Source organism: Phascolarctos cinereus, unplaced genomic scaffold (genome assembly GCF_003287225.1).
Source record: "Phascolarctos cinereus isolate Bilbo 61053 unplaced genomic scaffold, phaCin_HiC Scaffold_9;HRSCAF=440, whole genome shotgun sequence".
Taxonomy (NCBI): domain Eukaryota; kingdom Metazoa; phylum Chordata; class Mammalia; order Diprotodontia; family Phascolarctidae; genus Phascolarctos; species Phascolarctos cinereus.
The window spans coordinates 103,088,851-103,100,900 of record NW_027556402.1 but is presented as its reverse complement, the minus strand read 5'-3'; the positions used below and the strand labels follow the sequence as shown (position 1 = coordinate 103,100,900).

The 12,050-nt window shown below is 39.6% G+C and overlaps 1 protein-coding gene across 2 annotated transcripts in view; it reads left to right on the top strand.

Moving 5' to 3' along the window:
- The window catches only part of MND1 (meiotic nuclear divisions 1), a 209,329-nt gene that overhangs the window by 170,160 nt on the left and 27,119 nt on the right, over nucleotides 1-12,050 (top strand). Inside the window, exon 7 of one of the 2 annotated variants that reach the window (XM_078149047.1) lies at nucleotides 2,743-2,843. The exons of the other annotated variant lie outside the window; for it this stretch is intronic. Within the exon in view, the coding sequence (XP_078005173.1) occupies nucleotides 2,743-2,828 (86 nt within the window). The 3' untranslated portion in view covers nucleotides 2,829-2,843. Of the gene's footprint in view, nucleotides 1-2,742; nucleotides 2,844-12,050 lie in introns of those variants that run through there. 2 annotated transcript variants of the gene reach the window in all.

Sequence of the window (12,050 nt, the reverse complement as noted above, 5' to 3'; positions counted from 1 at the left end):
CATATGTCTAGGAGGTATAAGAGACAAGACTTGAACCCAGATCTTCCTGGCTGGAAGTTCGGGACTCTATCCACTGTATTATACTACAATGTCCCTTGAAATAAGAATTTTTAAAAAATTAAAATTAAAGAAAGTTTAAAGCAGGAAGGAAGTATAATATGAATGTCTGAATCTTGCTGTTAAGAAATATTTCCTTATTTTTTTCCTTCTTTAAGTTCAGTTCTCTCAAAATTCCATGCCTACTTCATTTTCAGAGATTTTACTTTGTTGGCAAATTTTCAGTATCATTCTCCGAACACAGGGCAAGTTCCCATGTTCAGCTCAGGTCCCATTAGATCTTTTTTTGGCTGCCGTTAACCATTGAGGACTTAGACAATGCTCTTCTCTCTGCTCATAGTTCTAACTAGTCAGCTCACTGCTATAGGCAGAGATGCACTATTTATGCCTCATTTTAACTGTAGGTCTTGACCAAGAGCTAATTAAATAATTGATGGCATTCATCAACTTCTGGGAAGCTTCTTCCTTCCTATTTCCCCTCTCTCCCTGCCAAGCACTCCATCAGAGATGATGATGATGCACTATTTCTTCCGGGGAGGGATTTCTTTCCAAGAGGAACCTTTCTTTCCAAGCTGGGCAGTCCAGTGAGACTTCGAGTTGCACTTGAAAGAATGTAGACAGGACAGCATTCCAAGTTGAGGCAGTCAGAGCCAGGGTGCCTACCTAAGGAAACACCTTATGGGGATTAGAAAGGCAGGCTAGCATATGGTTATGATGGAGTACTGTTGTGCTATAAGAAATTACAAGGGTATGTGATTTCAGAAAAAACCTGCCAAGACCTATTTGAACTGATGCACAGTGAAGTGCAAAGAACCGGGAGATCATTGTGCACAGTAACAGCAATGTTGTAATAATGATCAATTGTGAAAGACTTGGCTACTCAGATTAATACAATGTTCCAAGACAATTCCAAAGGACTCATGATGAAAAAATGCTATCCACCTCCAGAGAGAGAACTGATGAACTCTGAGTACAAATTGAAGTATAATTTTCTTGCTTTGTTTTTTTCTTTTAAAAAAAATAACTAATATGGAAATATTTTGCATGATTTCACATGTATAATTGATACCATTTTGCTTGTCTTTTCAGTGGGAGGGGGAGGGGTGGGAGGGAGGGAGGGAGAGAATTTGGAACTCAAAATTTAAAAAGAAAAGAATGTTAAAAATAAATAAATTTTTTAAAATAGAAAGAAAGAAAGAAAGAAAGAAAGAAAGAAAGAAAGAAAGAAAGAAAGAAAGAAAGAAAGAAAGAAAGAAAGAAAGAAAGAAAGAAAGAAAGAAAGACAGCCTAGCAGAGTGACTGTAGCAGGTGACTTGAAATCAAGAAGATCTGGGTTCAGATTCTATCTTAGATACTTACTACCCTTAAACAAGTCACTAACCCTCTCTAAACTTTCCTCACCTGTCCAATGGGGATAATGATAGCACCCACCCCACAGCGTTGTTCTTAGGAACAAATGAGATAATGAATGTGAAGTCTATATGAATATGAGCTGCTATGTTCATCACCATTCTACAAATTCACAAGGTATGGCCAGAGTTGCAATTTGTAGTTGAAGAATCTGGATGTGAATCCCAGTATTACTTCATCTGTAAAATGGAGGAGGGTGGGGTGGGGAGAGAGGTAGGAGGAAGAATGAAAAGTTCCAATAAAAAAAAAGGAAAACTCCGGGTAATTATAATAAGTAATCTTGGTCTGAGAGGAAAAATGATGAAATATACCTTCCTCCACCCAGCAGAGAGGCAGGGGTCCATGCGGACCAAGTGTTGTCTCTTAGAATCCCTACCTTCCTTCAAGGCTCTGCTCAAACAACATCTTTGTGAAGCCTTTTCTGATTCTCTCCTCCTCCCACTCCCCCACTTCTCCACCCCTGCCATATTATCTTATATGAATGAATGAATAAGGCATTGTGTTCACTCTGTGTAAAGCACTGAGGATACAAATAGAAAAGTCACAGTCCCTGCTCTCAAGAAGCTCACATTTTAATGAAGAAGACAGCACATAGTGAAGCTCAGTCAATCCATAAACATATATTAAGCAACTACTATGTACCAGGCATCTTGCTAAGCTCTGGGGATACAGAGAAAAGTAACTAAAAAAATCCCTGCTCTCGAGAAGCTCAATCTAATAAAAGAGACAACATACAAACAACTATATTCAACCAAGCTATATACGAGATAATTTGGAAATAATCAACAGAGGGAAAGAACTAGAATTAAGAGGGGGATCAGAAAAGGCTTCCTGTAGGAGGTGGGATTTTAGCTGGGACTTGAAAGAAGAGAGCATTCCAGGCATGGGGAATAGTTAGTGAAAATGCCTGGAGTTGGGAGATCAAGTATCTTGTTCAAGGAACAGCAAGGCGGCTCACATCACTAGATCTCAGAGCAGGTGGAGGACTTGTAAAAAAGACTGGGAAAGTATGGGGGTGGGGCTTCGAACAACACACAGAGGGTTTTCTATTTGATCCTGGAACCGACAGGAAGCTACTGGAATTTATGGAGTGGGAGGCTGACATGGTCCAGATCTGTGATTTCAGAAAAATGACTGTGACAGCTCAGTGGAAGGTTTCAGCTACAGGTCAGATGAGAAGGTTCCATGTGCCTAAGATATGGTGCCAAACTAAATGGTGATGCCTCTTCTTTAAGGTCACTTCCACCAATTATCAGTTTCTGATGTTGACCCTAGGTGGCTCAGTGGATAGAATGCCGGACTTGAAGTCAGGAAGAACTGGTTTCAAATCCTGCCTCAGACACCCAAGGCAAGTCACTTAACCCTGTTTGCCTCAGTTCCTCATCTGTAAAATTGGGATAATAATAGTATCTACCTCACAGTGTGGTTGTAAGGATCAAATGAGATAATATTTGTAAAAGGCCCTTAGCACAGTGCCTGGCACACAGTAGGTATTTAAATACTTGTTTCCTTTCTTTCTTCATCCATTTATCAGTGCCAAGGAAGAGTATCTCCTCATACGTTGCTTCCCAATATGGCGGCGGAGGGCATTAGGCTGGGAGCATTGCTATTCCCAAGGCTCTTGGGTTCAGGATCCAAGACTGCCTCCATCAAGATCTGAGGGGAGATGGTGGTCAAGGTATGCCTCTTGTCACTCTGTCAAGTTGCGTTATGACTTTAGCTAGGCTGGCTTGTCTTCCCCGTAGGTGGCAGTTGGTTAGGAGTTGGTAAGAATGACTGGCCCCTTCTCCACAAGAGTTGCTGTCCCTGATGACAGCTGTGAGGGCTGAGCTAGATACGGGACTGGTGGCCTGGGGGATGCTGCCCCTTCCAGGGCTCCTGAGCCTACCTGCCTGTTGTTGGCTGTTGGCCAGCTGATGTTACTGGTCGTGATGAGGAAGGTAGGTTCCTCCCCCACAATAATTTCTTCCCTCAATTAAGGCTGTGAGGGCTGTGCTGGAAGCAGGTCTGGTGTTTTGCAGGACACCATTAGTCTTAAAAGATCTTGGCTCAGGGTCATGGGCTATCTCCATTAGGATATGGGGGAGATGAGTCAGGGTGGTATGGCTTGTTTGACCAACCTAACCTATGCTGCCTCCTGTCTCTCCCTCAGGGTTCCTTGCTGCCTCAGCTAGACTGGCTTGCTTGTATATCTCCTATCTGTTTTGTATATGCCACCATGTTCTCTTCGCTCCCTAGAGTGTGTAAGCTCCTTAAAGGCAGGTACCATTTAACCTTAGCTGCTATACTCTCAGCATTTAGCACCTACATGCCTGCAAGATAATATGCCCTAAATAAATGTCCAGTTGATTGATTTTGTATGTTTTTGTGTTGTTGGTTTTTTTTAATTTGTTTGTTTGTTTGTTTTTTGGTGAGGCAGTTGGGGTTAAATGACTTGCCCAGAGTCACACAGCTAATGAGTGTTACATTTCTGAGGCTGGATTTGAACTCAGGTCCTCCTGACTCTAGGGCTGGTGTTCTATCCACTGTGCCACCAAGCTGCCCCAGTTTTATGTGTTTTTATATGAGGCTACTGCATCTGAAAAACAAAAGTCAATAAAACTTTTTTTAATTAAAAAAAGTGGTTGGACTATATGGACTAACATACCTTCTAATACAAAGTCTGATTTATGACTTGCTATCTTCTCTCTCTAAACCTCTCCCACCTGTGGCTAGCACTAAGGGGGTAGTGATAAACCTCTCAGCTCTTCCTCTTTCCATTTTTGTACTTTTAACTTCCCTTTCCCATCAGAAATCCCCATGTGTCACAGTAATGCTTTCTGTCTTTCTTCTGCGTCACTTCCCTTTCCCTCAGTTTTGCATTCCGTGCTCCTCAATGCTACCAAATTCTTTCCCCCGATAATTCCAGCCTTACTCCCACAGACCCCAGGTATCCTGTGCATTTCTGCTTGGGCCAGCCCCAAACATGTCTACCCCTGTTATTGTACTTTTCTTGGCAGTCAGGGCTAGCCACTCCAGGTGATTGTTCACAGCACAGCTGGTGAGCCCAAGGGTGGAGGCTGCCTCCTGGCTCCACTCCCTAATTGACAACAGACCTCTGAGGTGGAAGGATGAGACTGTGTGTAAGACTCCTGTGTACATCACATCTGTGATCCTCCAGGGCTCTGGCCTGTCAGGGAGCAGTTTGGCTGGAAGGCTCTACCGCCTACAGTTTTCCTGGAGCAACTGGGCCCCGTCTTAGTTCAACAGTTTCTTTTGGCAAAGTTTAAATGAAACGTAGTTTTATTGAGTTAAGCCACCACTGGAGATGAAGTCTTGCTACTTTTTGGGTTTGAAACTTCAGGGCTTCTGCGCTACTTGTCAAAAGTTTCTCTATCCAAAAAAGCCACCAGACTACACTCTCTTTTGCTTTAGATCAGGGCTTCTTAAATTTTTTGCCACTCACGACCCCTTTTCGAGTTTTGGTCGCGTTCCTTAGCAGTGCATGGCCTGGGAGCGTGCGCAGTGCAAAGTGCGCATGTTTTATGTTCAGAACCAAGGCTGCAGTGAAGTTGCCCCATCCAACATGGGCAAGCACTGCCAGAAATGCTTCAGATTCATTCCTCATTTGATTTTTAATTAATTTTTGGTCATTGCACATTTAGAACCTTTTACTGTTACTAGACCCATATGGAGTCACAACCTACAGTTTAAGAAGTGCTGCTTGCTGGGGGGAAAAACCCACCTAAACCTTCTCCTTTATGCTTACTACTTTGGGGTGTGTGGAACTCACGGGACCAACGCCATGGCCAAACAGTTCTTTTCTATAAACTGTTCCAACTCCAAGTCTCAGAAGAATGGAATTATATACCAGGTGCAGCCTGGCCTTGTTTGAACATTCCCAGTTTGGCTAACATGGAGCCTGCTGGGTCCCCTCCTCGTGGGGGGTGGGTAGCCTCTACAATTTGCTACCTCCATTTTAAAAATGGACACTGAGACATTTGAGTTCTTTTCTGCTTTCTTTTGGGTACACTGTGTTCAGTGCTGTGCCCAACATGGACACCATGAATTGGATTTACTCCAGCTCCAAGAAGTGGGCTGGGGGTGTTTTCTGTTCTATGTTATTTGTCCTCAGTTTCAGATGCTGAACTTGATCTCTACCCGCTGGGCAAGCCACAGTCATCTTGGAGCCAATATTGTAGATAGGGAGGTGCAGCCAGCCATCCTGGCTTGGAAGACCTGAGAAGCCAAGGTGCCCAGACTCAAACCCAAGGTGGATTTTGGACTTAGAACTGAATCTATGGGAACTGAGCTAAGCAATGAACCTAATCCCCTTCCTCTCCCCAGAGACCAAGATATAAGGTGGGAAGGGGATTATGTCTCACATGTGTATTATGCCTTCCTAAATTTGAATATTTGTGACCATACCTTTAGAAGTAAATATTCTTTGTAAAAGGTCCAGAGTTACATAGGTGTAAAGGAATTACAGCTGAATCCACAAGAAAAGACAAAAACTCCCTCCCTTTCCAGAGAATAAAAACCTTATTAATTAAGGACAGAGAATTTTAATACTTAGAATTCTTTAATGGCCCTACCTCCAGTTAACTCATGTGCTCTGGCCATGGTGAACAAAAGCCACTTAACTTCACAAGAGACAGTAGACATTTATTTTACCCAGAAATGAAAATAAAGAAGAAGAAAAAAAGGGAGTGGAAAGGATAGGAGCCAGAGGAAAGAAGAAGTATTGAAGCACAAATTATACACAGGACCACAAACTATAAAGGAATGAGCATCAGACTTAGGGGAAGGGGGCTAGAAAATCATCACTCCTCCGAGGTTATTCAGGCCAAGGACTCAGGTTCAAGCAAGACAAGGTGTCAGCAGGAGTAACATGGGAAGAATCCAAAGAGTAAGGATTCCTAACCATGAGTGATTGATGGGAAATATGAGAGAAAAGCAAAAACACCTCATGTTCAAGAGAAAAAGCCTAAATAAAAATGCAGGCCAGAAGCTGATAAATCGTCAGAGGGGATCATGAAAATTTAAAAAGGAAGGAGTAAAAGCCTCAAAAAGAAACCAAAACACTATGAATGAATATTCTAATATGAAGAAAAATGAAGCAGTATTATTGATTAAAAAGAATCATGGAACAGCAAGAAATTCCAAAATAGTTTAAAAGAAAAGTAAAACTCTCAAAGGAAGAAATTAGAAATGAATTTAGGATGAAAATCAGAATTCTCGGCATAGAATTTTTAAAAAATAGCAGGGTAGGAAAAATTGAATACATGGTAGAGGATGTCTTTAAAAATGTAGAGAAAGAGAACAGTAACTAAAATAACACATTAATTCCATATAAGTCAAAGTAACTGACTTAGAACATATAATGAGCATAGATTTCTCAGAACATGACAAAAATTTTAAAATTTTGAATACCATAATGCAAGAAATAAAACATGAACATTGTTTATAAAGTCTGAATATAGGCAATAAAACATTGATCAAGAAATCATAAATAAAAACAGCTCAAATATATTAAAAACCAGAGAGCAAAGTAAATATAGAAGAAATCCACCAGTCTCCTGAAAGAAACCCCAGAAAGGAATGGCATAACCAAATTCCAGAGCTCCCACATGAAAAAAAAATACTACAAGCATCCAGAAAGAAGCAGCTACAGTACCAAAGAATCACAGTCAGGATCACATTAGATCTGACAGCTTCTACCAGAAATAAGAGATTTTGTAATATAATGTGCCAAAAGGCAAATGACATAGACTTACAACCAAAAATCATTTACCCTAAAAACTGGCATAATCTTACAGAAGAAAATGGATTCTTAATGGAATAAAGGACTTTCATGCATTTCTGATTAAAAGGCCAGGAATGAGTAGGAACTTTGAAATGCAAATACAAGAAACCTAAAGAAGTAAATTTATTTGAGGAATTGGAAGGAATTATATGATAATGTAGTATTAACATTCTAATTGTCAGAGAAAACAGAACCTTCTCAATCCCTATCTTCAAAGGGTATTGAGGGAGTAGATTTTGAAGAGTGAAAACAGAAGTAAGAGTAAAAGGAATACACTAATATAGAGAGGCAGAAGGGGTTGGAACTTGATATTTTTTGTAAGTAAAGTACTTGAGAAGAAGGGTATATAAATATGAAGGAAGGGGTAGGAGCTATGAACATCTGATAAATCTTACTCTTCTCTGAAATAATTTAAGGAAGCATGGACACACCCACACACTTAGATATTCAGCACACACACACACACACACACACACACACACACACAGAGATTTGTTGTAGAAACATCATACTTAACAAGAAAACAATTGGCGATTGGAAAGTGGGGGTGGGAATTAAGAAGTAGGATAATATTGAGGTGGGAATACTCTGAAATAAAACATACCTTCTGGTCCTAAAGAGGGCATTAAAAAGAACAAAATAAAAAGGAAAAAAACAAGAATCTAGGGAGTGTCTATCAATTGGAGAATGGATGAACAAACTAGTATATAAATAGGAGAAAATGTTATTGAACCTTAAGATCAATTTCAGAGATCATTTCAGAGAATCCTGGGTAGGAAGAACTGGTACAGAATGAAGCAAATATAATCAGGAGAACAATTTATACAAGGACAGCCACAATAAAGAAAAACAATGTTGAAAGACTTAAAAATTCTGATCAATATGTAATGACTAGCCCTGTCTACAGAAAACAAGTAAGTTGCCCACTTCTTGACATACAAGTGATGGACCCAAAGTGCAGAAAGAGATGTATATGGTCATTGTGTGGATTTATTGTGCTTGATTAGGCTTATCTGTTATGAAGTTTTCTTTCTTTCTTTTCTCTTTTTTCTTTTCTTTCTTCCTCCTTTCTTTCTGTTTTTCTTCTCTTCTTCTTCTCATTCCATTCCTCTTCTATCTTTCCCCTTTCCCCCACAAGAGTTGGGGCAAGTGGGATGAGGCTGTGAGTTGCATGGCTGGCATGTGAAAGAGTCTTGAGTTATGGGAAAGATAAGATTTTTATTTATACTGCTTCCTGGAGAATGGCCATTGGTCTGGATCCAGGACTGGAGCTTGGAAAGAATAGAGCTGAATGATTAAAGTCGCTCTACTTTGGGGTGAAGTCCAATGAAGGAATTTTGCTGATACCTTCTACTGTTTATAGTTGTTTGCAGAGCATGTTAGGACCCACCAGAGATATCACATGTCTGTTTAATTGATAAATCTGATTGATATTCTTGAAAGAATGGCAGACATTGAGTCAATATAACCATGGAGACCATGATGCTATGTTTCAGTAGTTGCAGACTAGATAATTCCCTTCACTATAGATGTTGCAGCTCAATGATGTTCTTTATGCTGGTTGAAGCACTGGCCTTTGAGTGATCATCATGTTAAGATGTCACGTCGTTCTAGACCTGCTTTTGGTTGTCAAATTGATTATATTTGCCCTTGTCCTCTATCTCAGGGTAAGAGGCTTGCCCTCAGAGATTTGATGGTTATTCAGAATATGGGATTGCAATGCAAACTGTCTGCCTCCAGCATCTAGCCTCAAAGCTCTTATAGAACATATCTTTTTTCCTTATGGGCCTCCCATATCATTGCCCCTGATCAGGGACCCATTTTACTGTGAAGAAGGTCCAAGATTAGGTCTATTGCCATCATATTTGCCAGTTTTTCCATCTTTACTGGAGTTCTTTACAGGCACTAGAATTTAATTTCATTGCTCTAATGGGGCTTCCAAGGGAGGAGGAGGTTTTAGCTGCTAGACCAGGGAATACTGCGCAGGTGACAGTCTGGGGTTCTAGTGTCATCAACTCATTAACCATGACATGTTGCATTTAAAAGGACTATGTACCCTTGGCTACCTACTGCACATGCCCTGTGATGGGAACTCGCAATAGTGTTGGAGATCTCATCATTGTTGTGGACCTGACATTCCTGCTGTTACTCCTAAACACCATCACTGTTTTACATCAGGACATCTGCTCTGAATTGCCCCTAATATTACTCCCACTGTATGAATTGTTTTTTTAAAGATCATATTGTTTTATGGTTTTTGTGTTTTATGTTTTATTTGTTTTACATTTTATTTGTACTGAGCTCTTCCCTCAGTAATGTTTATGCTAAGATTGTTTTAAGATTATTTTAGTGGTGGAAGGTCCTCTAGAACATTTTTGGAACTATGCTATCAAGAGGTGGGATGTAGTAGGAACAGCACTTGTTTTACACAAACTGTTATATAAACTGTTTTCCCCTTAAGGTGGCAGGAAATCCAATCTTGGGATCATTATCATCGTGGATTTGGCTTCTTTGCTGCCTGAGTCATATAAATGTAATTTATGGGGAACTGGTGTCAGAATTTAGTGGAGTTTCTCCTGCCCTTTGACAATGTCTTTCTGACCTGGGATAGGCAGTTACCGTAATAAACGAGGTGGCAGAAGGGAATAGCCATTTTATTTGAATTATCTTTTTTCTTATTCTTAAGAATGATATCCTTTTAATCCTACATTACTAGTAATTTTTTTGCTTTTTGTAATCTACCACTGTCTCATTGCATTCTAACCTAAGCCTGAATCACTTAACTGATCAAAGTTAGGCTTGATCCAGAATATGAACCTCTTTTCCTCTTTTGGTACCTTCTCTCAATTGATGACTTCAGTGACTCACATGGGTTTATTATCTCTATGCAGATGACTCCCAGATCTATGCATCCAGCTCTAATCTCTCTCCTGAACCCCATTCCCACATCATAAACTGCTGCCTGTTGGCCATTTTAAACTGAATTCCCACCTTAAACTAAGCATATCCAAAACAGAACTTGTTATCTTACCCTCAAAACCCTGTCTTCTTCTAAACTTCCCTACTTATGGAGTATACAAACATCCTTGTAGTCCCTATGTTCTTCACATTGTCATTCTGCTTCTCTCTTTCCTTCTCCTTCCATATCTGATCATTTGCCAAATTTTATTCTTTCTCCCACCACACCTTCTCTCACATCTGCACCTTCTCTGTATTCACAGAGCTACCACTTTAGTTCGGAGTCTTTTCACCTCTTAATCTAGACTATTGCAATGGCCTCCTACTTCTCTCTACCTCATCTCTTCTCTATCCAACCTATTCTCCATACAGCTGCTAAAGTTATTTTCCTAAAGTTCAGATCTGACCATGTCACTCCCCTACTCAACAAGTCAGTGGCTCCCTATTGACTCTAGCACTAAATATATCTTTATCTCATGAATTTTAAAATGCACATTAATGTAAGTTTTATAATGCACATAATTATTAGTACAGTAGTGTATTTATAAAATTTATAAATAAGTCCACATATATTGTAGGTATCTGTGCTGATAGTGATGCTGTGATCAAAAAAGTTTGGAGGACCAACTATAGGACTGCCAACATTTTTTCAGTGGTAATTGACTGATTCATGCTAAGGCAAACTTTCTCCTAGAGTTAGTTAAGAATACCGTCTTCTTTCAATAGACCCTGAAGACATAGCCATATAGGAAAACCCAGATTTGAGAATGGATGAATTTTCGTTTAATTACTTCTACTGAGTTAAATATAAACATTTCACTATTTTGGGTTTTTTAAAAAATGTTTTAGGGGGCAGCTAGGTGGCACAGTGGGTAAAGCACCGGCCCTGGATTCTGGAGGACCTGAGTTCAAATGTGGCCTCAGACACATAACACTTACTAGCTGTGTGACCCTGGGCAAGTCACTTAACCCCGCTGCCTAGCCAAAAAAGAAAAAAATTTTATTTTGAACTTAACAAATACCAGATGAAATAAGCATGTCCATATAGAAAGTATGCCAGAAAAAGAAATTACAAATATTAGGTATTGCCTTTTCCTTGTAAATATAATAAATTCAGCAGGTAACTTTCTTTTTTTAATTATTTCTTTTATTGTTAATTCATGGAATAAAACAAGCATTTCTATAACATACTATAATAAAAAAGATGATTGCACATGAAACTGCCTATTATGTACAACTTGCTATTCCTTTTCAATATATAATAAAGTTATCATGTAAATTTTTGTAACTTTCAAAGCTGTACTGTTTGCATTTCTTCCTGGAATGACTTCTGGTCTCTCATGTGCGTTTTTTCAAAAAATACTTCAGTAACCTTCTTTTCTTCCTTTTTCTTCTTTCTTTTTTGGCAACCTTCTAAAAGCAATCTACTGTCTCTATTCAGTCAAGTCCAGTCAGATACACCATCTAGTCTATTAGCAAAATACTCTTATTTTCTGCACCTAGACCTGGATACAAAACCAGAATATAGAGAACATCACTTATATCTTAAAGACAGACTGGAAGAATCTCCTTCAGGATTGTGGGAATGTTAAAAATGGAAGCTTCTTCCTGAAATATATATTTTTTAAAATATAGGTTCTTTCCACTGAGGTTATGTTATAATGTATCACAGGATTATAAGTTTAGAGAAGGAGCTTGAAAGGTCATCCAGTAGAACTCTCTCATTTTATAGATGGGAAAAATAAGGTTGGGGCAGCTAGGTGGCGCAGCGGATAGAGCACCGGCCCTCGATTCTAGAGGACCTGAGTTCAAATCCGGCCTCAGACACATAACACTTACT